The 20957-nt window shown below is 38.7% G+C and overlaps 1 protein-coding gene across 1 annotated transcript in view; it reads right to left on the minus strand.

Moving 5' to 3' along the window:
* LOC141505584 (uncharacterized) overlaps nucleotides 1–20301 on the minus strand; it is a 47905-nt gene extending 27604 nt beyond the window's left edge. The window contains exons 1-5 of the mRNA XM_074211527.1: nucleotides 20238–20301; nucleotides 16614–16734; nucleotides 16033–16142; nucleotides 7139–7265; nucleotides 6483–6578 (exon numbers count right to left, since the gene is read on the minus strand). Of these exons, the coding sequence (XP_074067628.1) occupies nucleotides 6483–6578; nucleotides 7139–7265; nucleotides 16033–16047 (238 nt within the window). The 5' untranslated portion in view covers nucleotides 16048–16142; nucleotides 16614–16734; nucleotides 20238–20301. The remainder of the gene's footprint in view (nucleotides 1–6482; nucleotides 6579–7138; nucleotides 7266–16032; nucleotides 16143–16613; nucleotides 16735–20237) is intronic.
* Between the last annotated feature and the right edge of the window lie 656 nt (nucleotides 20302–20957).

Below are 20957 nucleotides of genomic sequence, written 5' to 3' on the forward strand. Positions count from 1 at the left end.
TGTCACACCCCTGCTCAAGAACCTGGTCCCAGCTGGCCAAAGGTTAAAATACAAACTCTTTTGGCATTTAAAGCCTTTCATAGTCTATATTACAATCTAAATTTCCAGACTGATTTTACATCATTCTACTTCATAGATTCCAGTCTCATTATATTATTTTGGGGGTGGGGAGTTGCAGGATCAGAGCTTTATCCACTGTGCCACCTGGCTGCCCCTAGCCTCATTATATTCTAGTCAAACTAGCCTTCTTGCTATACCCCATACATATCACCCTGCAAAATAGAAACTTTTTGAGAGCAGGAACTTTGTCACATTTATTTTGGTATGGTCAGTTTAGCACAATGTTTTGAACAAAATAGGTGCTTAATAAATACTCGTTGCATTCAATTAATTAGTTTCTTCCAAAAATGTACCCAGTAGATAAAACAACTTTAGTGATCTGGTAAAAACAATCACTGCAGATGAGAATTTGAGATATTCTATAATCACAAAAGTAGATGCATAAAATAGGAACAATAATTTATAAAAGTTCTCCTTATTAGAATTTGGAAACCAGATCTAGTTGAATCATATACACCTCCCCACAGATATTAATACAAGTATCTAAGGGAAACCAACAGAACCAAGGGATTAGAACTGCTTTATGAGTAATTGTGCCATCTTTCTAATATGCAGAGGTGTTTAGCTGGGAATATTTAAAGAGAAGAAGAGCAATAACTATATCCTGCAGCACTGTTGCCTTTGAGAAAAATAGGCTTATTATTAGGGAGAAGAATAAACCCAAGTAAGTCTTCAGGTCACTGGGGAGGCAAATTTCACTTTTGTATCCTGGAGCATTTGTGGGTGCTCCATTGTGGGGATGACCAACCTGGTGTGAGAAGTCCAGTTCAGGAAGCATATAGGCTATCTGGTGAGGGGTAGTTTTGCTGGCTAATGATGAGAGAAAGTGGACACTGGTAAAGGGGCATAATGGCAACAGAACCCTCAGGGGCTGGTGACATGGCTTGCGATGAGAAATTGGTGGATAGAAGAATAGGCTTCTCTTTTCCAGGGCAATGACTTCCAGAAGAGCATCTTCCTCCCTCTTCACAAATCTATATCTGTCTTCTGCAATCTGGCACAACAGCCCCAGGGAAGAAGTGCACCCCATCATTGTCAGCACCATAGGGCAAATCCCCAGGAGCCTCATGCTACAAAAAGCTTTCTTTATTTTTCTCTCTTAATTGTTATTCTAACTGTTTACAAGTCCTGTCATCCCATCTCTAGGCTATGCCCCATGTCCATCCTCTTCTATCTAGTTCCATTGCCATCCTTATAGTACAGGCCTGACTGACCATAAGTTGGACTATTAGAAAATCTTCCAGGTCTTCCCACCTTCATCTTTTCTCTCTTCCAATCTATCCTTCATAGTCCTTCCAGATTGATTGTCTACATACATACACCTGGTTGTGTTACTTCATTGTTCACTGTTGGGGCCTCCAATGCAGTGAACAGAATACTGCATCTGGACTCAGGAAGACCTGAGTTCAAACATGGCCTTAGATATTTATGAGCTGGGTTATCCTGGGCAAGTCACTAAACCTCTGCTTGCCTCAGTTTCCTCATCTGTAAAACAGAGAGAATATTAGCACTTATCCCCCCCAGAATTGCTGTGAAGTTCAAAAATGAAATAATAATTGTAAAATGCTTAGGATATTGCCTGGCACATGCCAAGTGCTATATAAGTGCTAGCTACTATTATCATTAATGTTCAGAAATCCTCAGAGGCTTCTGCTGTCTTTCAGATACAGTTCTAACTCCTTGGCCCAGCATTCAAAGATGTACATAACCTGACTCCAGCCTACCTTTCCAGCTTGCTCTAGACTACTTCCCTCTACACAGTCTACACTTCAGCTAATTTGGATTACTTATCTCTCCCCTGGACCCCCAAATGTGCCTTAAGATTTCCCCTGGCTCCATGCCTTTCTGCCTATTCTCTCTCTCTGGGATCTGCCTTTCCCTGCTCCATTTCCTGAATACCTGTCCACCCTTAAAAGTCTAACACAACAATTTGGGGCAGCTAGGTGGCACAGTGGATAAAGCATTGGCCCTGGAGTCAGGAGGACTTGAGTTCAAATTCGGCCTCAAACACTTAATAATTACCTAGCTGTATGACCTTGGATAAGTCACTTAACCCCACTCACTGCCTTATAAAAACTAAAAAAAGAGTCTAACACAACAAGAAAGTGGGCAATGACCATCCTCAGAACTCTCAGAGCATTCTATATGGGACTCCCTAATATGCTGATCAGACATATGAAATTTGTGTATATTATATCCTGTTACCAAGGAAGCCTCATGAAAGGAAGAAACTATCTATTTCTGTACTTTCACAGCACTTTTTAAAGAGCAGATGCTTAAAATATTTACTGAATTGAACTTCAAATTAAAACAAGAAAAAGCATCTAATATTTTTTAGCTCCAGAGCATATCAACAAGCTCATCAAATGAGTTAGAAGCTTATGGCTAAGGAGGTAAGAAGTTACCAGATGCTGGACCAGAACATCCAGGAATGGTATCCTGAGAATGAATAAATAGGGGGCTATGGTGATGATGATGACATCAATGATAATGATAACAATAACAATAATTTTAATAATAATCCCTTGCATATTTACATCACACTTTACTTCAAATGATTCTTGCAACAAACCTGTGAGAAAGGTAAAACTAGTACTATCACCTCCAGTTGCCAGATGAAGAAATTGAAACTCAAGAAAGTTAAATTACTTAGTCAAGGTCAAAAACATAATAGAGGTCAGAGATAAGACTTGAACCCAAGTTGTTTTATTCTAAGTTCACTGTTCTTTTTACTATCCCAAACTACTTTATAACTTTATAGAGGAGAAAAATGCTTTGTTTAAGGTCTAAGCTTTATCTCCCACAAATTAAAGAGATGGAGGTTTCTTAAGAGGTAACACAGCAGCCTGAGCACCCAAATCAACAGTTAGAAAGCTAGAACTAGAATAAAATGACCATGTCCTAGGAGGATGCTGGGCATAAAGGAGTCTAAGAAGAGTCAGCTCAGTAATTTATGGTTGGTGTTTAGAATAAGAATTAAAATCAGAAACATAAATGGTTACTTATTTGATTTGTTACCATGCTACTCCTATTCCTATATATTTATGTTATTAAACATAAGAAGTTGATGTCTTCTTATTAGGAGGCAGAAAAAAAGAAATATCTGGATTTGATAAAATAGGAAGGGAAAAAAGGAAGAAATCCTGAGACCTTATTCTAAAGGTAATACAGGTTGTAGGAAAGTTAAAAGAAGGGTGGTAACTACATGATGTCTGGAATAAAAGTGAAATAATCCCATGAGGTGAGAGTGCTCGATTGGGGGAAGGGAGTGGAAGGAGAAAGGCAACTGTCCCTATAATGGTTCCTCCCCTCAATCTCCAGGCCTGGAGACTGTACATGGTATCTCACTTAAACCCCCATGGTATAATCCATTAGCTATCCCAGGTTTCATAAGGTCAGCTCCAGTAGACCTTACCCCATCACTGCCTGCCCACACTATCCATGTCACACTAATTTCCAATTTTGTGTCTTTTCAATTGCTACTTCTTCTCCCTCAATGTATCTTCTACAGCCCATCAAACACCATTTAGGTAAACTCAGGGCCTATAATATAACTTCCATGAATCTTCTTAAGAGTTCATTAATTATTCCTTTCTCTAAACTCCCAAAGCATTTATTATCAATACCCTTCATTCTGCTCCTTTCTTCAGCTGTTAGGAAATTGTTCATTTCCTACTTCAAGTCAAATTAAAAGTATTTATTTAAGCACTCATTATATGGCAGGTAGGACACTAAGCCCTGGTGATAAAAAGACAAAAACAGTCCCTGAGCTCAAGGTGCTCCCAAACTAATTATGGAAGAAAACAAAGCTAGCAAAATTAAGATAAATAGGATATAATCTCAGGGGGAAGAAGACCCTAACATTAAGGAGGGCTAGGAAAATTTTCCTTTAAAAAAGTGGGATTTTATCTGAGACTTCATATAAACCAGGAAATCCAGGAAGTGGGAGGGAAGAAGGAGAGAGTTTCAGGCATGGGAGATAGCCAGTAAAAATGCAAGGCTAAATAGATCTTTCAACCAGATTGTAAAATACAAAAGTACATCCATCACTGGATGGAGCTTTACTCTTCTTGCATGGAGTTTCTCTCAAGAATTAGTACAATGACACATACCTATCAAAGAGTCAGGGATAGAGAGCAGCTAGGTGGCACAGTGGATAGAGTACTGGCCCTGGAGTCAGGAGGTCCTGAGTTCAAATGTGACCTCAGACTTAATAATTGCCTAGTTGTATGATTTTGGGCAAGTCACTTAATCTCATTGCATTAAATAAATAACATGAAAAAAAACAATAACAAAGAACCAGAGAAGATGAAGCAGGAAAAAGACCAAGGAAAAAGTGAATCTAAAAATAATGAAAGAGACAGCTCGCTCTCTCTCTCTCTCTCTCTCTCTCTCTCTCTCTCTCTCTCTCTCTCTCTCTCTCCCCTCTGTCTAACTCCAAAGCAATTAGTCAATGGAAGACTCAATGCCAAATATGTTTCATAGGCAATTTTTTTTAGGTTTTTGCAAGGCAAATGGGGTTAAGTGGCTTGCCCAAGGCCACAGAGCTAGGTAATTATTAAGTGTCTGAGACTGGATTTGAACTCAGATACTCCTGACTCCAGGGTCAGTGCTCTATCCACTGCGCAACCTAGCTGCCCCCATCGCAAGCAATTTTTAAGGGTCAAATTTTCTCTTGAACTTTGCATACTGATGTCAAAACAAGATAAATATAAAACAATTATTGAATAATATATAGGGATTCTAAATTGCAGAAAGCTGAGAGAGGATTATATAGGGTAGAGAAATCAGGAAATGTTTTAAGGATGCAGGGGAACATAAGATTGGGTTCTCAAAGGTGGGAAGGATTTGAAGAAAGGACAGATAAAAGCCAAGTAAGGGGACAACATGATTTAACAGTACAGGTAACATGGAAGACACTAAGGGAGGACCATAAAAGAAACTGTCCAGAGGCTGGCACAAGTACTCTGTAGAGTACAGGCAAGTTAGTTTGGTTAGAGAAAGTGAGGCAAATTATAGAGGGACTTATAAAATGAGCAAAGTTTAGAATTCTAACAGGAATTCTTAAGCAAAGAAATTAAATGAGGAAAGGAATGTGTTAGACATTACTGTCTGACAGATTGATTTGAATGATGTGACTACAGAGTGATAAGTGACTGCAGTCAAGAAAATGAAGAGATTTTAAATAATTCAGGTATAAGGAAAAGAGGATCTATCCTAGATGGTAGAAGTGGGAATGGAGAATAAGGTTGGGGAAAGTCAAAAAATATTTCACAGAAAAAATAGATGATTCATTGATTTCCTGGACAAAGAGTATTAAGCTAGTTTCTAGATAGATAGTATAATGCTCCCAATGAGCAGAAATGAGCAAGTTGGAAAGAAGAGGTAGTTTGGAGGCAGAAATAATAGGTTGGTCTGGGAGAGACTAGGTTTAAAGTTACAACAGGACATTCAATTGGAAATGTCCTAAAGACAGATATAAATGAGGATTTAAAATAAAAATGAGTTATCAGAGAGATAATATGAGATGGCTTTGTGGACCATCAACATCAAAGGGATAGTTAAAGCCCTTGAGAATTGACTAGCTCTAAGAAGAGAAGAGCAAGGAGCAGTGGACAGAGCACTGAGGGATCACATAGTCTGGGATATGAAAACAGTAAGAAGAGAAAATTTGTACTATACAAATGGATTATTAAAAAAATCAGGGGCAGCTAGGTGGTGCAGTGGATAGAGCACTGGCCCTGGTGTCAGGAGTACATGAGCTCAAATCTGGCCTCAAGACACTTAATAATTACCTATCTGTGTGGCCTTGGGCAAGCCATTTAACCCCACTGCCTTGCAAAAAATAAAAAATCAAAGAAGGATGTATTTTCAGTAAGGGATGTACCCTCAAATGAGGCACTGATGTAAAGAATCATTAAGACTGAAAAAAAGACTTAGTATTAGACTTTCAGAACAGATTTCTTCTACACAATAGAAGGTGTAGATGTTAGGATTTTAGTAAGGGTAGGTAGTAGCAGTGGATGTTGGCGATACATTTGGAAAATCTGAGTAAAAATGAGAAATCTGAAGGGAGGTAAGGGGCAATGGGGCAAAATAAGAGAGTTTTGTTTTAAGATATAAGGCAGAGCTACCCAAATTTGAAGGCAGAAGGGAAAGAGCTAGTGAAGAGGAAGAGAATATGAATGCTGAAGAAAAAGAATATTCAAGGGATCAATGTCCCCAAAGAGACAGAAAAGGATGGCATCCAGAGAGGATTGATTTTTGGATAGCAGCCTTTTTCAGGGATTTGGGGGTAGGGAGAGGGCACTTTGAAGTCTGTTTCCCAGTATAAATTTCCCAAGTGACCCTCTGAGCAGTACCTGCATAAGTACACCATGAAATTTCTCTTTCCAGGATCCATGGCTCCTTTCCTTGCTCCAATTGGGAGATCATATTGGGTTTGGAAAAAGGATATCCTGAAAAGAAATGGAAAAGTAGTTTTTGAGAAGGGCTAAAATCGGCTCGGAATTCAATTCTGGCCCTTTCCTCTTCAGAAAAGAAAAGTAATGAAATTAGGAAACCCAAGAATAATCTCTTCAAAAGAACTCAGCATTATGTTGCTAGAAAGAAAGGAGAAGAAATAATCTTAACTCATAACTCTCCCTCCCTATTAAAAGAGCAGAAATCTCCCACATTTATAGATGTTTACAGCTGGAATTTTAGGGAGAATTCTTCACCTAGGGAAGGTGAATGGAAAATGTACATGTACAGTACAGTAAAAGTGTTCATGTATAGCACAGGTACAGTCTTATGTACAGTCTTATTCCCATCCAGTTCCATAAAGCAAAGTTCTTTCACCTATGAACAGGCAGTAGAGATCTCTAGACTCTTGATTGTAAATTGATTAAGAATCTTTTAATTCCTACACAAAAAACCAAAAACACCAAATCTCAGCTTATCAATTCAGAAGCTCTAGATTTTAACAATGGAGAAATCAAAGAAACCCAAATAGGAAGGTTTAATGTCATGTCCTTACCTAGAAAAACCAGGTTCCTATAGTTCTCCAACATCACTTCCCTATATAGGTTCCTCTGAGCAGGATCCAGTTGTCCCCACTCCTCCTGGGTGAAGTCCACTGCCACATCTTTGAATGTCAAGGATTCCTGAAATATCAAAGTAAATTTTATTACATACATGGAACACTATTGTTCTATTAGAAACCAGGAGGGACAGGATTTCAGGGAAGCCTGGAGGGATTTCCATGAACTGATGCTGAGTGAGATGAGCAGAACCAGAAAAACACTGTATACCCTAGCAGCAACATGGGGGTGATGTTCAACCTTGATGGACTTGCTCATTCCATCAGTGTAACAATCGGGAACCATTTTGGGCTGTCTGCAAAGGAGAGTGCCATCTGTATCTAGATAAAGAGCTGTGGAGTTTGAACACAGTTCAAGGACTATTCCCTTTAATTTAGAAAAAAAAAACCAGATATCCTATTGTCTGATCTTGTTAACTCTTAGACTTCTTGTCTCTTCCTTAAGGATATGATTTCTCTCTCATCACACCCAATTTGGATCAATGTACAACATGGAAACAAAGTAAAGACTGACAGACTGCTTTCTGTGGGTGGGGGGGGTGGGGGGAGGGAAGTAAGATTGGGGGAAATTGTAAAACTCAAATAATATCTTTAAAAAGCAAATAAATAAAAAGTACAGTATTATGGGAAAGTCTAAAAAACTTTTATGACATAATAGCATATAAAAATATATTTATTATTTCTATGTTTAATTATGAGTTCTTTTTAGAAAAGTGTTGTATGATGCTGAAAAAGTAGATTTATTCCTTTAAATTGCATTCAATAATTGCCATAAACTATCATAATCTAAATTTTCTAATATTCTATTCTAAGCCTTAATTTCTTTTTTCCCCATTGAAAGTATTCTTATTTTATTTTTTTCATACTACTACAATTGTCTTCTTGTCAAAGTAAATATAATCCTCCTCTTCCCACAAGGATAGAGAAACTTCAAGAAAAATAAAGTGAGAGGAAAAAAGTGTACATCAGTCTATTCAGATACCATCTGTCTTTGGGATGAATCACATTCTTTGTTTTTCCACATTGAGGTATTTATTTATTTATTTTTATATTTTTATTTGTTTATTTTATTTTTGTACAAATGATGCTTTTTATACATTATTAAAATATTGTTCAAGAATAAACATAATACCCCCTTGTCCCCCAAAATATAGACCCTCATGAGCAATAAAGTAAAGGAAAGAGGGAAAAAATTAAAATATGATGATAATAATAATAATAATAATTAATAATAATAATGATAATAGGGGCAGTTAAGTGACACATTGGATGGAGCATCGGCCCTGGAGTCAGGAGCACCTGAGCCCACATTCGGCCCCAGATAACTAACAATCATCCAGCTATGTGAACCTGGGCAAGCCACCCCAACCCCACTACCCTGCAAAAAAACAAAAAAAACCCCACCAAAATAAAATAAAATGATAATAATAATAATTATAATAATAATAGTAGGGGTGGCCAGGTAGCTCAGCGGACAGAGCACCGGCCCCGGAGTCAGGAGCACCCAGGTCCAAATCCAGCCTCAGACACCCAACCCAGCTGTGAAACCCCAGGTAAGCCACCCAACCCCATCCATCCCGCAACCCCCCCCCCAAAAAAATAACAATAATAATAATAAAAAATATGCTTCAGTCTGTGTTCCAACACCATCAGCTCTATCACAGGTGGATTACATTCTTTAGGATAAGTCCATCATAAAAGCTACTTCCATAATTTTCCACTGTTGCCATTGCTGATCACAGCTCCCTCCATTCATACTTCCCCACAACCATACACTATATTTTCTCTCTCCTTTCACTCTGTTCCTATTCTTAAATGTGCCATAGGGTAGCTGAGTGGCACAGCAGACTAATCACCAGCCCCGGGTCCAAGAGGCCCCAAGTCCATCTTCCACCCCTAAGGCCCAGCAACCATCCAGTCCTGTGGTCCCAAACAGCCCCTTGCAAGAAATAAAAAAGATAATGAGTTATATCTGACCCCTCTCCTCCGTGATCCACCCTCTCCTCCATCACTCACATCCCCCCCCATCCCCCTGTCTCTCTTCTCTTCTTATTCTAGATGTCTATACCCCATTGAGTTTATATATATGCTGTTTCCTCTGTGAGCCACCTCTGATGAGAGCGAAGGTTTCCTCATTCCCCCTTGCCTTACCCCCTTCCATATCATTGCAATAGCTCATTGTAATAAAAAAATCTTATTATATGAAATATCTTTTTTTTTTTTAGGTTTTTTTTGCAAGGCAAATGGGGTTAAGTGGCTTGCCCAAGGCCACACGGCTAGGTAATTATTAAGTGTCTGAGATCGGATTTGAACCCAGGTACTCCTGACTCCAAGGCTGGTGCTTTATCCACTACACCACCTAGCCGCCCCTTATATGAAATATCTTAGTCTATTCTACTTCTCCTTTCTCTTACTCCCATTACATTTCCCTCTTAGCCATTGACTCCATTTTTACAATATATTATATCTTCAAACTCAGCTCTCTCCTGTGCTAAGATTATTTCTTCTCCTTTCTCCTTTCTTACTAGCAACATAATGCTGAGTTCTTTTGAAGAGATTATTCTTGGGTTTCCTAATTTCATTACTTTTCTTTTCTGAAGAGGAAAGGGCCAGAATTGAATTCTGAGCTGATTTTATCCCTTCTCAAAAACTACTTTTCCATTTCTTTTCAGGATATCCTTTTTCCAAACCCAATAAGATCTCCCAATTGGAGCAAGGAAAGGAGCCATGGATCCTGGAAAGAGAAATTTCAAGGTGTACCTATGCAGGTACTGCTCAGAGGGTCACTTGGGAAATTTATACTGGGAAACAGTCTTCAAAGTGCCCTCTCCCTACCCCTATACATTGACTCCATTTTTACAACATATCTTCAAACTCAGCTCTCTCCTGTGCTTCATCCATAAAAGCTCCTTCTACCTGCACTATTAAATGAGTATTATCAGTATCATTTATCTATGCCATTTTTCTATACATGTAGTTCATCATCATTAAGTCCCTCATATTTTACCCTTCTCCTCCACTCTCTATGCTTCACCTGAGTTCTGTACCTGAAGATCAAACTTTCTATTCAGCTCTGGTCATTCCAACAGGAACATTTGAAATTGCCCTGGTTCATAGAAAGTCCATCATTTTCCCCTGAAAGAGGACATTCAGTTTTACTGGGTGGTTGATTCTTGGTTGCATTCTGAGCTCTTTTGTCTTCCAGAATATTATATTTCAAGCTCTACGAGCCTTTAATGTAGTTGTTGCTAAGTCCTGTGTGATCCTGACTGCAGCTCCATGATATTTGAATTGTGTCCTTCTGGCTGCTTGTAATATTTTCTCTTTGACTTGGGAGTTCTGGAACTTGGCTATAATATTCCTAGGGTTTGTTTGTTGTTTTGTTTTTTTTGTAACTCTTTCTAGGGGAGATCAGTGGATTCTCTCAATTTCTATTTTGCCCTCTGCTTCTAGGATATCTGGGCAATTTTCCTGTAGGAATTCTTTAAAAATGATGTCAAGGCTCTTTTCCTGATCATGACTTTCAGGTATCCCAATAATTTTTTAATTATCTTTCCTGAATCTGTTTTCCAGATCAGTTGTTTTTTCAGTGAGGTGTTTGACATTTTCTTCTAATTTTTTATTCTTTTGGTTTTGAAGTATTGTGTCCTGACTTCTTGTAAAGTCAGCAGCCTCCTTCAGCTCCATTCTAGATCTGAAGGATTTGTTTTCCTCAGAGAGCTTTCTTATCTCTTTTTCCATCTGGCTAATTCTACTTTTTAAAGCATTCTTCTCCTCAATAACTTTTTGAACTGTTTTATCCATTTGGCCTAAGTTGACTTTTAACATGCTATTTTCTTCAGCATTTTTTTGGATCTCCTTGACTAAGCTGCTGACTTCTTTTTCATGTTTTTCCTGCATCTCTAGTTTCTTTTCCCAATTTTTCTTCTATCTCCCTCACTTGCTTTTCAAAATATTTTTTTTTTAGTTTTTGCAAGGCAATGGGGTTAAGTGGCTTGCCCAAGGCCACACTTCTAGGTAATCATTAAGTGTCTGAGGTTGGATTTGAAGTCAGGTACTCTGGACTCCAAGGCCGGTGTTCTATCCACTGCACCACCTAGCTACCCCTTTCAAAATCTTTTTTGAGCTCTGTCATAGCCTGAGCCCAATTTCCGTTTTTCTTGGAGTCTTTAGATGCAGGAGCTTGGACTTCCTCATCTTCTGACTGAGTATTTTGATCCTTCTTGGGATCATAGACAAAGTATTTCTCAATGGTGTCCTCTTTTTTCTCTGTTTACTCATTTCCCCAGCCTGTGCCTGGTTTTGGGGTGCTTCCTGAGCTTTTGAGTATTATTGGGACCCCCCCCCCAACAAGGATCTTAGTGGGTGAAGCTCTGTCCTCCCTCCTGGTCTGTGAACGACCACAAGCACACCCCTCTGCCAAGGAGCTGAGGTGGGGGGGGGGGGGGCTGCTGTTCTATGGGAGGCCTAGACTGCGATCAGGATCTGAATGTGATCAGAGTCCTGTTCCAGGGACAGAGCACATAACCTCAGAATTCTCTCTCTACTCCCCTACCTAGACTGAGTACTCAAAGCTGAGTTGCTGGGGGTTCCTGCTTATTGGCTCTGCCAGCTTCCAGTTCCTGTATCTGGGCTGCCTGGGCCACGCTGCCTGCTGAGTGCTCTGAGGGCTTGGCTTCATGCCCCTGCTCTGGCAGAGGCCCCCTGCTGATCTTCCAAGTTGTGCCCAGTGCTCCCCAGTGTAGGTCGGGAAATTGCCCCCCACTGCCATGAGCTCTAGCTCCCAGTGCCCTGGGGCTGCCTCTGGGAGGCTTAAGTTCCTTCACTCTGGCAGCCGCCCCCTAACCCCATGGAGCTGAGCTTTTCTGCTATTTTCCAGGTTACCTTGGGCTCAAGAATTGCCTCACTGGATCCCTCTGTGGGTTCTGTCACTTGAAAATTTAGTTAGAGTCCTTATTTTATAAGTTTTCAGACAGAGCACCTAAAAGGGACTCCTCCTGTCACCATCTTAGCTCTGTCCCTGAATCACATTCTTTATCATAAGTCCATTGGAGAGGTTGCTAAAATATTTTTTTTCCATAGCAATTGCTAGCTGTATTTCTCTGAGCCTTAACTTCTTATTTATTTTTTTATTACATTTATCTACAATGGAGAGAGGCCTATCAGTTAGTTTATCTTTTAAGTACTTACCATTCAGAATATGTATATATATATATATTTATACCATATTTCCCCACGTATAACACACACCCTTTTTTGAAAAATTTGGGGTCTAAAAACTGGGAACATCTTATACAGTGGTTGTAGATTTTTTTACTTGCATTTCCCATTTTTTCACTCTTTTTTTTTTGCATTCATTGTTTCGCATTTGATACTGGTATATTAGGTTATGTTTTGCTATATTCTTCTCGAAAATAACTCAGAAAAGATTTTTATACAGTGCTGAATTCAAGTTAGAAGTGATCCAGTTTGTAAAAGTGAATGGAAATCCTGCTGCTGAACATATATGTTTTCTCATAAGAGCCAAAAGCCAAAACTTCTGAAAGTGGTGAGAAAAAATTCAAAGACCAAGAAACCACAGTCAAGATCAGTATTACACACAATTTAGCAGCCACCACCATAAAGGAGGATAGAACTTAGAACATTATATTCCAGAACGAAGACGATACGGGCTCGCAACCAAGAAGAATTTATACTGCAAAACTGGGCATAAAATCCAGGGGGCAAAGTAGAATATGAAAGTGAAATAGAGGACTTCCAAGTATTCCTGATGAAAAGATCAGAGCTGCAAAGAAACTATGAGGTTCAAACATAAGAGAGAAACATAAAAAAGAAAACCTGAATGAATAGTGATAAAGGACTAATTAAAGATAAACTGTTTGCCTTCAAATATGCGAAGATAATACACATCTCCTTTTAACTTTATCACCATAAGGGTTCACAGAGAGAGTATAATTAGATCAGATTTAGGAGTGGTTCAATTATGTCTTAAAGAGTTTAAGGAAAGAATGGAAGGAGAAGTGAAGACGACAACACTATGGATGGTGGAATGGGATATGGATATCCATATCCAGGATATCCACCTATAGTCTTTATTATATGTGATAACTTTTCCCCCACCCTCTCCAACCCATTCCACCATCCATAGTGTTGTCGACTTCCCTTCTCCTTCCATTCTTTCCTTAACATTTTCAAGACATAATTGAACCATTCCCAGACCTGGTCTAATTATACTCTCTCTCTCTCTCTTTAAACTTTTATGGTTCTCTCATATGAACTAGCCAAAAGATGGAAGAATACTCATACACACACAATGGGGTGCAAAAATACATTTCACTCAATAGGAAAACTAGAGGAAAAGTAAAGAAGAGAGGAGGGGGACTAGAGGGAGAAATTAATTAAGTCTTAAGCAAAACAAGCTATAAGGAGATAGAAATGGTACAGGATGGGAATCTGAGAGGGTGTCCATAAATTGCAGAATGGATGAACAAATTATAGTTGTAAATGTGATGGAAATAGTATTGTGATGAACCAACCAGAATTCCAGAGGACTAATGATAAAACATGCACCTGTGGGGGATGGCCTTCAATGAAGTTTCTTCTTAAAAAAACCAAAAAACATTCTTATCACTGGGAAAGTAAAAACTGTGTGGTTTCTATAGCACCTGTGATTCTTGGGAAATGAGGTAATTTTAAGAAGAATTGGATTGGTTCTCTTTCTGATTGGCTATCTCCAGATCTGGTCACAGGAATTTAAAAAAAAATTTTAAAGATTTTATTTATTTTGAGTTTTACAATTTTTCCCCTAATCTTGCTTCCCTCCCCAAGGCAGTCTGTTAGTCTTTACATTGTTTCCATGGTATACATTGATCTAAGTTGAATGCGATGAGAGAGAAATTGTATCCTTAAGGAAGAAAAATAAAGTATAAGAGATTGTAAAATTACATAATAAAATAAGGTTTTTTTTTCTAAATTAAAGGTAATAGTCTGTGGTCTTTGTTTAAACTCCACAATGCTTTCTCTGGATACAAATGGTATTCTCCATTGCAGACAGCCCAAAATTGTCCCTAATTGTTGCACTGATGAAATGAGCAAGTCCATCAAGGTTGATCATCTCCCCCATGCCGCCGTCAGGGTATGCAATGTAAAACATCACTTTTAATAGGGTATAAATTATTTATGAATAATTATGGTAATAAGGGATTGAAAACTATAACTTTTCAATAGGATAGAGATTAGTTACAAATAATCAGGATAATGAGGATTTAATTTGCTTTACAGTGGTTGGGTAGTATTAGTAAAAAGATTGTGAGCTTGTTTTACCAGCTCCCAGATGGGATAAGACAGAATTTAGAGGTAGGATTAGTATTATTATAAAAGAGGTCTGCAAGCTTTTTTTTTTCAGACACTCCCTGGCTGGTGCTGCTTTAGCAACAGGGGACTGGGTCCCCTTCTTATGAGAAGAAATAAAGACCTTTTCTGTTCTCTGACTTGGACTCTGAACTCTTGATTTTTATGGTTGTTATCTCATCACTACCTTCTCTTGATAGAAAAGTGAAGGACTCAGAATGCAGAATGAGACAAATATTTTTAGGACATGACCAATGTAGATATTTGTTTTGAGTGACTATACATATTTGTATTGGGTTTGCTTTTCCCGAGTTCTCAGGTCAGGGCAGGGGAAAGAGGGGGCAGAAAATTGAGAAAGGAGAATATTAACTCATTAAATAATTTTTTTTTAAATCTAGGGTTGGGGTTTCTCAGGGCATGATTAGTGTTACAACAAGGGGATAAAGGATTCCATAATAGAAGCTAGAACAGAGTGAGGTAGTTTACCAAAGAATTTAGATAGGGAAGGGAGCAAAAAATAACCAGCAAAGGGATATATAAAATAACATATCTATTATTAAAGGGATGGTTTCTAAGCATTTTAAAAATGGAAGCAGTGATAACTAAGAAGTATCAAGACTTAAAAAAATAGATCAAGACAGAGTAACTTTAGTTTGTTTTTTAACAGGGTTATTAAACTAGTAGATCATAAAAATTCAACAGCAATGGATTTCAGCAAAGTATTAAATAAAATTTCTCATTCTACTCTTGAAGACAAGATGTATAGATATAAGCTACACGTTAATATAGTAGGGTGGATTTAGAACTGGTTGAGTCATCAGAATGAAGTAGTCATTAATGGTTCTCTTTCAACTTAGGGGAAAAATCTCTAGTAAACTTTCTCTAGAAATCTATTCTTGTTCCTGTGACCACATTGATGAGGTGAAGTATCTAGAAAAGAATGTTCAAAGAAGAGGAGACTGGATATCATGCCATATGAGGACTAGTATAATCTGAAAGAGAGAAGCCTGGGGGACACAAAAGTTATCTTCAAAATGAAGAGTTGTTATGGGGAAAACTTGTTATTCTTCATCCCAAAAAGAGAACTAGAAGGAAGGGATGGAGAGACAGACTTTGGGTCAAGGTAATGAAGGCCATCTTAATTATCAGGAGTGTTGAAAAGTGGAATGGGAAGCAATGAAAATTAAAGGGCTCCCTTTCACTAGAGGGGAGTATAAGATGGATGACCATTCATTGAGGATGTCCAGATGTAATTCTGTTCAAGCACAGGCTGGATTAGATTGTTTCTAAGGTCCCTTTGAACTCTATAATTTTGTTTTTTAAGTATAATTATTGTTACCACTATTAGTAGTTACTATACTAACAATATAATACACAGGGAAGAATATGAGGATTTAAATATTCTTTATTTCCCTATTTTTTCTTTAAGAAGATGTATCTATTTTTGCATCTTATACATTAAGTTCAGGAGCAATTCCTACCTTGTTCAGGGACATCCTCTCCAGATGGACCTTCACTCTGCAATTCAAATCTGCATCCCTAGCAGAAAGCTGGTCTCAATCCCTCAGATGAACCACTCTACTGAAGAACCCTGTAAATCAAAGATATCAATTAGAGGCAACAGGAGGAATTCAATAGCTTCAACCTCATCCTTATCACTTATATCTAATCAGGTACCAAATTCTGTCAATATCATTATTATATCCACTTTTCTAAGATTCTACATATCTACTTTGCTGAAAGAGTCTCCTAACAGATTTTGCCACTTCCTCATTCTCCTCCTTCCATTGCATTCTTCAAACTGCCAGATTATCTTTAGTCATATAGATCTGATCAAACTACTCCTCTGTTCTACACCATCTAAAGGCTAAAAGTCCAAATTCCTACTATCTTGGCATTCAACACCCTTTAAAACTCATACCACTTCCATATTAAGATATGAGAATTATAGCCCCAGTCACATAAAGGAGGCTTTGACTCCTCTCTAGGCCATTAGATCACCACCCTTATCAGACCAAGAATCTATAGAGAATGAATGTTGGATAATCTGTTCAATAAATACCTGAAAGGCAACATGATGCCCTGACAGCACACCAGATCTGGAATCAGGAGACATATGTTCAAATTCTAACTGTGATCCTTACTAGTTTTGTGACAGCTTCTTGGAGCCTCATTTTCTTCATCTGCAAAATTAAGAATAATATTTGCATTATCTAACAAACAGTTTCTTTTGGGAAAGTAGTTTATAAATTTTACAGTGCCACGGAAATGTCAGTTGCCAATATTATTACTTCTATCAAATATAGGTTCCTTGGGCCAAATGGACGGCATTTGAAGTCATATCTAATCATAACTATCAACTTCTTTTGTGCACTATCATATTTTATTCATTCATTCATTCATTTATTTCTATTTATTTATTTATTTTTATTCATTTATTTACATGTCGCATCTCCCTACTAAACTATGAAGACAAGTATCATTTTTCTCATTCATAAAATTATCTTATACAATTTCTAGCAAAAGGACTCTGAATGTTGTACTGAATTCTCTCTGCCTCCCTAATCTCTACCCCCTCTACCCCCATCCTCATACTTGACTGATAGATGTTTTTATTTAAACATAAGGATGGGGGTGGGGGTGGGGATGTATGTGTGTGTGTGTGTGTGTGTGTGTGTGTGTGTGTGTGTGTGTGTATGTGTGTTTTATGGAGGCTGTGTGTGAATTTTTTCTTAATTTCAATGAATAAATTGCAAAGTCAGTATAGACTTGTCTAGGACCACACTGGCTGGCCCTGAGACAACTAGATGGCTCAGTAGCTAGAAGACTGGACCTGGACTCTAGAAGACCTGAGTTCAAATATGATTTCAGATGCTCAATAGGCATGTGACCCTGGGCAAGTCACTTTATATGTTTACCTTAGTTTCCTCAACTGTAAAATGTGGATAACAGCACCTATCTCCCAGGGTTATTGTGAGGCAGTTAGCACAATTCCTAGTAGGTTCTTAATTTATACTTGTTTCCTTCCTAAGGTCACCTCTTTATCTACTACTTTAAGGGATCCTTTAGTAAAGCAAAATTAACTTTAAAAAATTTCACTATCTGGGAAGTAATTCTCATTTAGCAGAGGTAAACTACAAACATTTTAAATTCACAAATCAATAGGCACACGATCTAAGGAAATTTGCTTCCCTTGCTAAAAAAGTGGGATCTTTACATTTCCTAATGATTGTTGATATAGCAAGAGAAAAAAAGATTTTCAAAGAACTGTAGGATTCTATAAGTCTATGCTAGAAGTATATAATTTATACAAGGATAATCACAGAGAAGTTATTTTTATGATGTTAAAAAATGGAAAAACTAACAAGAGGATGAAAAAATCAAAGTAATTGCATTTTACTTCATGGCTATGAAAAATTATAAACATATAGATTATATCAATACATATACAATTCGGAATAAAGGAAAGGGCACTGGGAGAGAATTTGAAGACCCGGGTTTGAATCCTGGCTAAGCCTCCAGGTAACAGACATCAGACAATTCATGGCATAGTGTAGCGTTAAGAACACTGGCTTTGTAATGAAAAGACTTGGGCTTGAATTCTGGTTGTATTATTTATTAACTGTGTAATTCTGGGTAAGTTATTTTACCTTTTGGAGTTTCCTTATTTAAAAAATAGGGTCATTAATACTTATCTTCCTGAATGACTTAGTGTTGCATAAATATGTGCTATTAACAGTCTAGAATGACTCCATAGTTGTAGTGTTCTGTATTTACTACATATAAAAAATTAATTACATGGTGATAATTGAGCTTCTATAATTTTAGTTGGGTTTAGTCCTCAGCTAGCCTTTCTAATTTGGAAGTTTGTCAATGCTTATACTCAGAGTCATCTGTGTGCCATAAGGAAATACTTATGATGGACTTTATCTTTTTGGAACTGAAATAAAGAACTGCAAAAAAAAAAAAAAAAGAAAAGAAAAGAAAAGAAAGAACCTCTTCCTTCCAGGAAAGATCAGCACCTTTTCATTAATTTATAGTCTTAGGAAAGTTGCCTACACACTGAGAAGTTAAATGACTTTCCCAGATTGACCTAGCCAATTTGCGTCAGAAGGACTTGAACCCAAATCTTCCAAAGCTGCCTCCCTATCCACTATCCCATACTACCATTAGTAACAATGGGTAATAATAATAATAATAATAATAATAATAATAATGTATTCAGATCTGTAAGATCAATTTAACTGTGTACAAATGTATATTTGAAATCATGCAAGAATGTGAATAACTAATTGAGTGGGTTTTTTTACCCCTAAAAAATTATTTAACAATTGCCACAATAGTATTTTATATTGTGAACCTTAGAGTCAGCCAGGAAAAAAAAATCATGGAAAAAATGAGATTCCCAGGAGATCAATCATAGCAACATCTTAGTTGTTGACTAAGCTGGAATCCAGTTATTCCAAGCTGTGATATAGTTATCAGGCTTTCTGGTTTGAATACTGTTACTTTGCAGCTGGGGAATCTCTTCTTTTGCCTCGTGGATAAAACATGAACCACTCTGCTTGGCATTTAATGCATTTTCACCCTGATCACTGCCTACCTTTCCAGGTTTATGACAAATGACTCACATTGACATACTCTGCAATCCTCCAGTCTGCTTTTTCAGTCTCCCTAGCCATAAGTGTCATTTCAATGCCTACCTCCCTATCTTTGCAAAGGCTTTTTTCCAAGCAGAAAAAGACAGATTCATTTTTGTCCTTGTGCCCGGGTACCTAGCACAATGCCTGACATATCTTAGATGCTTAATAAATATTTGTTGACTAACTGTATCCTCCCCTCCCCTCAGACTCTCCCTAATGTCTTTAAAGACTCAGTGCAGATGTCACCTCTTAACCAAGTTTCCTGATACACTTCTTTCCTGTTTTTTAACTTCAGCCCTCCCCTCTCATTTATACTTGGCTTACTCATCTTTGTACATAAATATAATGCAAAATCCAGGTCAAGGACTCTTTCTTTTTTTTTTTTTAATCTTAGGATTCCCCGGTGCCTGGTGCAGTGTCTGGAGACATGGTGGGATCAATAAATGTTTGCTGAATGAATAAATCTGACTCAGTGGCAGATTGGTTGTGAGACATAGCTTAAGTCACTCTCTCTGTGTTTTAATTTCTTCTGTCCTCAACCAGTGAATTTTATTAAGCACGTGCTGTGAGTCAAGCTCTTTAGTGAGTGCTGGAGAATACAACAAAAGGACGCAAGAATCCTTGCCCTCAAGGAGCTTACGACAAAACTTCAACCTGTTGCGCTTGCTGGCCTCCGAATGCTGGAACAAGACGCAGGACTTTAAAATTTGCTTCTGCCTCCCCCCAAACCATCTCCCCTCCCCGGTTCCTCAGCCCTCTGAAGTAAGGAGGCTCAGGCAGTGACAGGTGGGCGGGGCCAAGCTAGCTCCTAGGGGGCGGGGCGGGGGCGGGGCGGGGCCGGCCCTCAGCACATGCGCAGAGGGGAAAGCTTGTCAAGCGCCCCCAAGGTCCTTTTAACGCGCGGCTTTGCTCGCACCCCTGGGCTCCGGCCCCGCCCCCAGCGCGGAGAGCCGCCCTGATCTGGCTGAAGGGGCGGCGGGGAAGCCGGTCAGATGCCGGGCCACCAAATACCTGTGGTTCGGGGTCCCCGGGGATGAACTCACCACAGACAAAGGAGGCGCCTCCGAGCAGACGTCCCCACAAACCGCATCGGGGCTGCGCGCGCATTCCCGGGCAGAGAGGAGCTGCGCCTGCGCAGAGGCGGTCCCAGCCTTGAGCTACCTGCCAGCGCCATCCTTGGGGATCCGCCAAATCCTTCACCGAGGCCGCGAAAGACGGGGCTGGACGGGGCTTGCTTTTTTTCTTTTCTTTTCTTTTTTTTAACTATTAGAATGTTAGAGCTGAAGAGGTTTAGAAGGATAAAATGCTAAAAAGGTGTGAGAGCTTTAAAACAAGGCATTCACCATCGGAGCTGGAAGAGAAGCCAGTAGATGCTTATGAGTCAACGAGGATTCAAATGTGTGCCAGGCCTGGGAGCTGAGGAGCCCATATGATGCAGGGAACAGGCCCTGCCCCCTGAGAACAAAGATAAGTATGTGCAGAGATGGTGTGTGTGTGTGTGTATATGCATACATATATATATATATATACATATATATGTATATATATATATGTATAGGCCTGAAAAGTCAGGCTACTTTAAGCTTTAATAACTTCAATCATTCCATTAATAAACATTTAAGGGCCTACTTTGGACCAGGTATTGTGCTAAGAACTGGGGTTTTAAAAAAGAAGCCAGGGGCGGCTAGGTGGCACAGTGGATAGAGCACCGGCAAATTCGGCCTCAGACACTTAATAATTACCTAGCTGTGTGGCCTTTGGGC

Source organism: Macrotis lagotis, chromosome 1 (genome assembly GCF_037893015.1).
Source record: "Macrotis lagotis isolate mMagLag1 chromosome 1, bilby.v1.9.chrom.fasta, whole genome shotgun sequence".
NCBI lineage: Eukaryota > Metazoa > Chordata > Mammalia > Peramelemorphia > Peramelidae > Macrotis > Macrotis lagotis.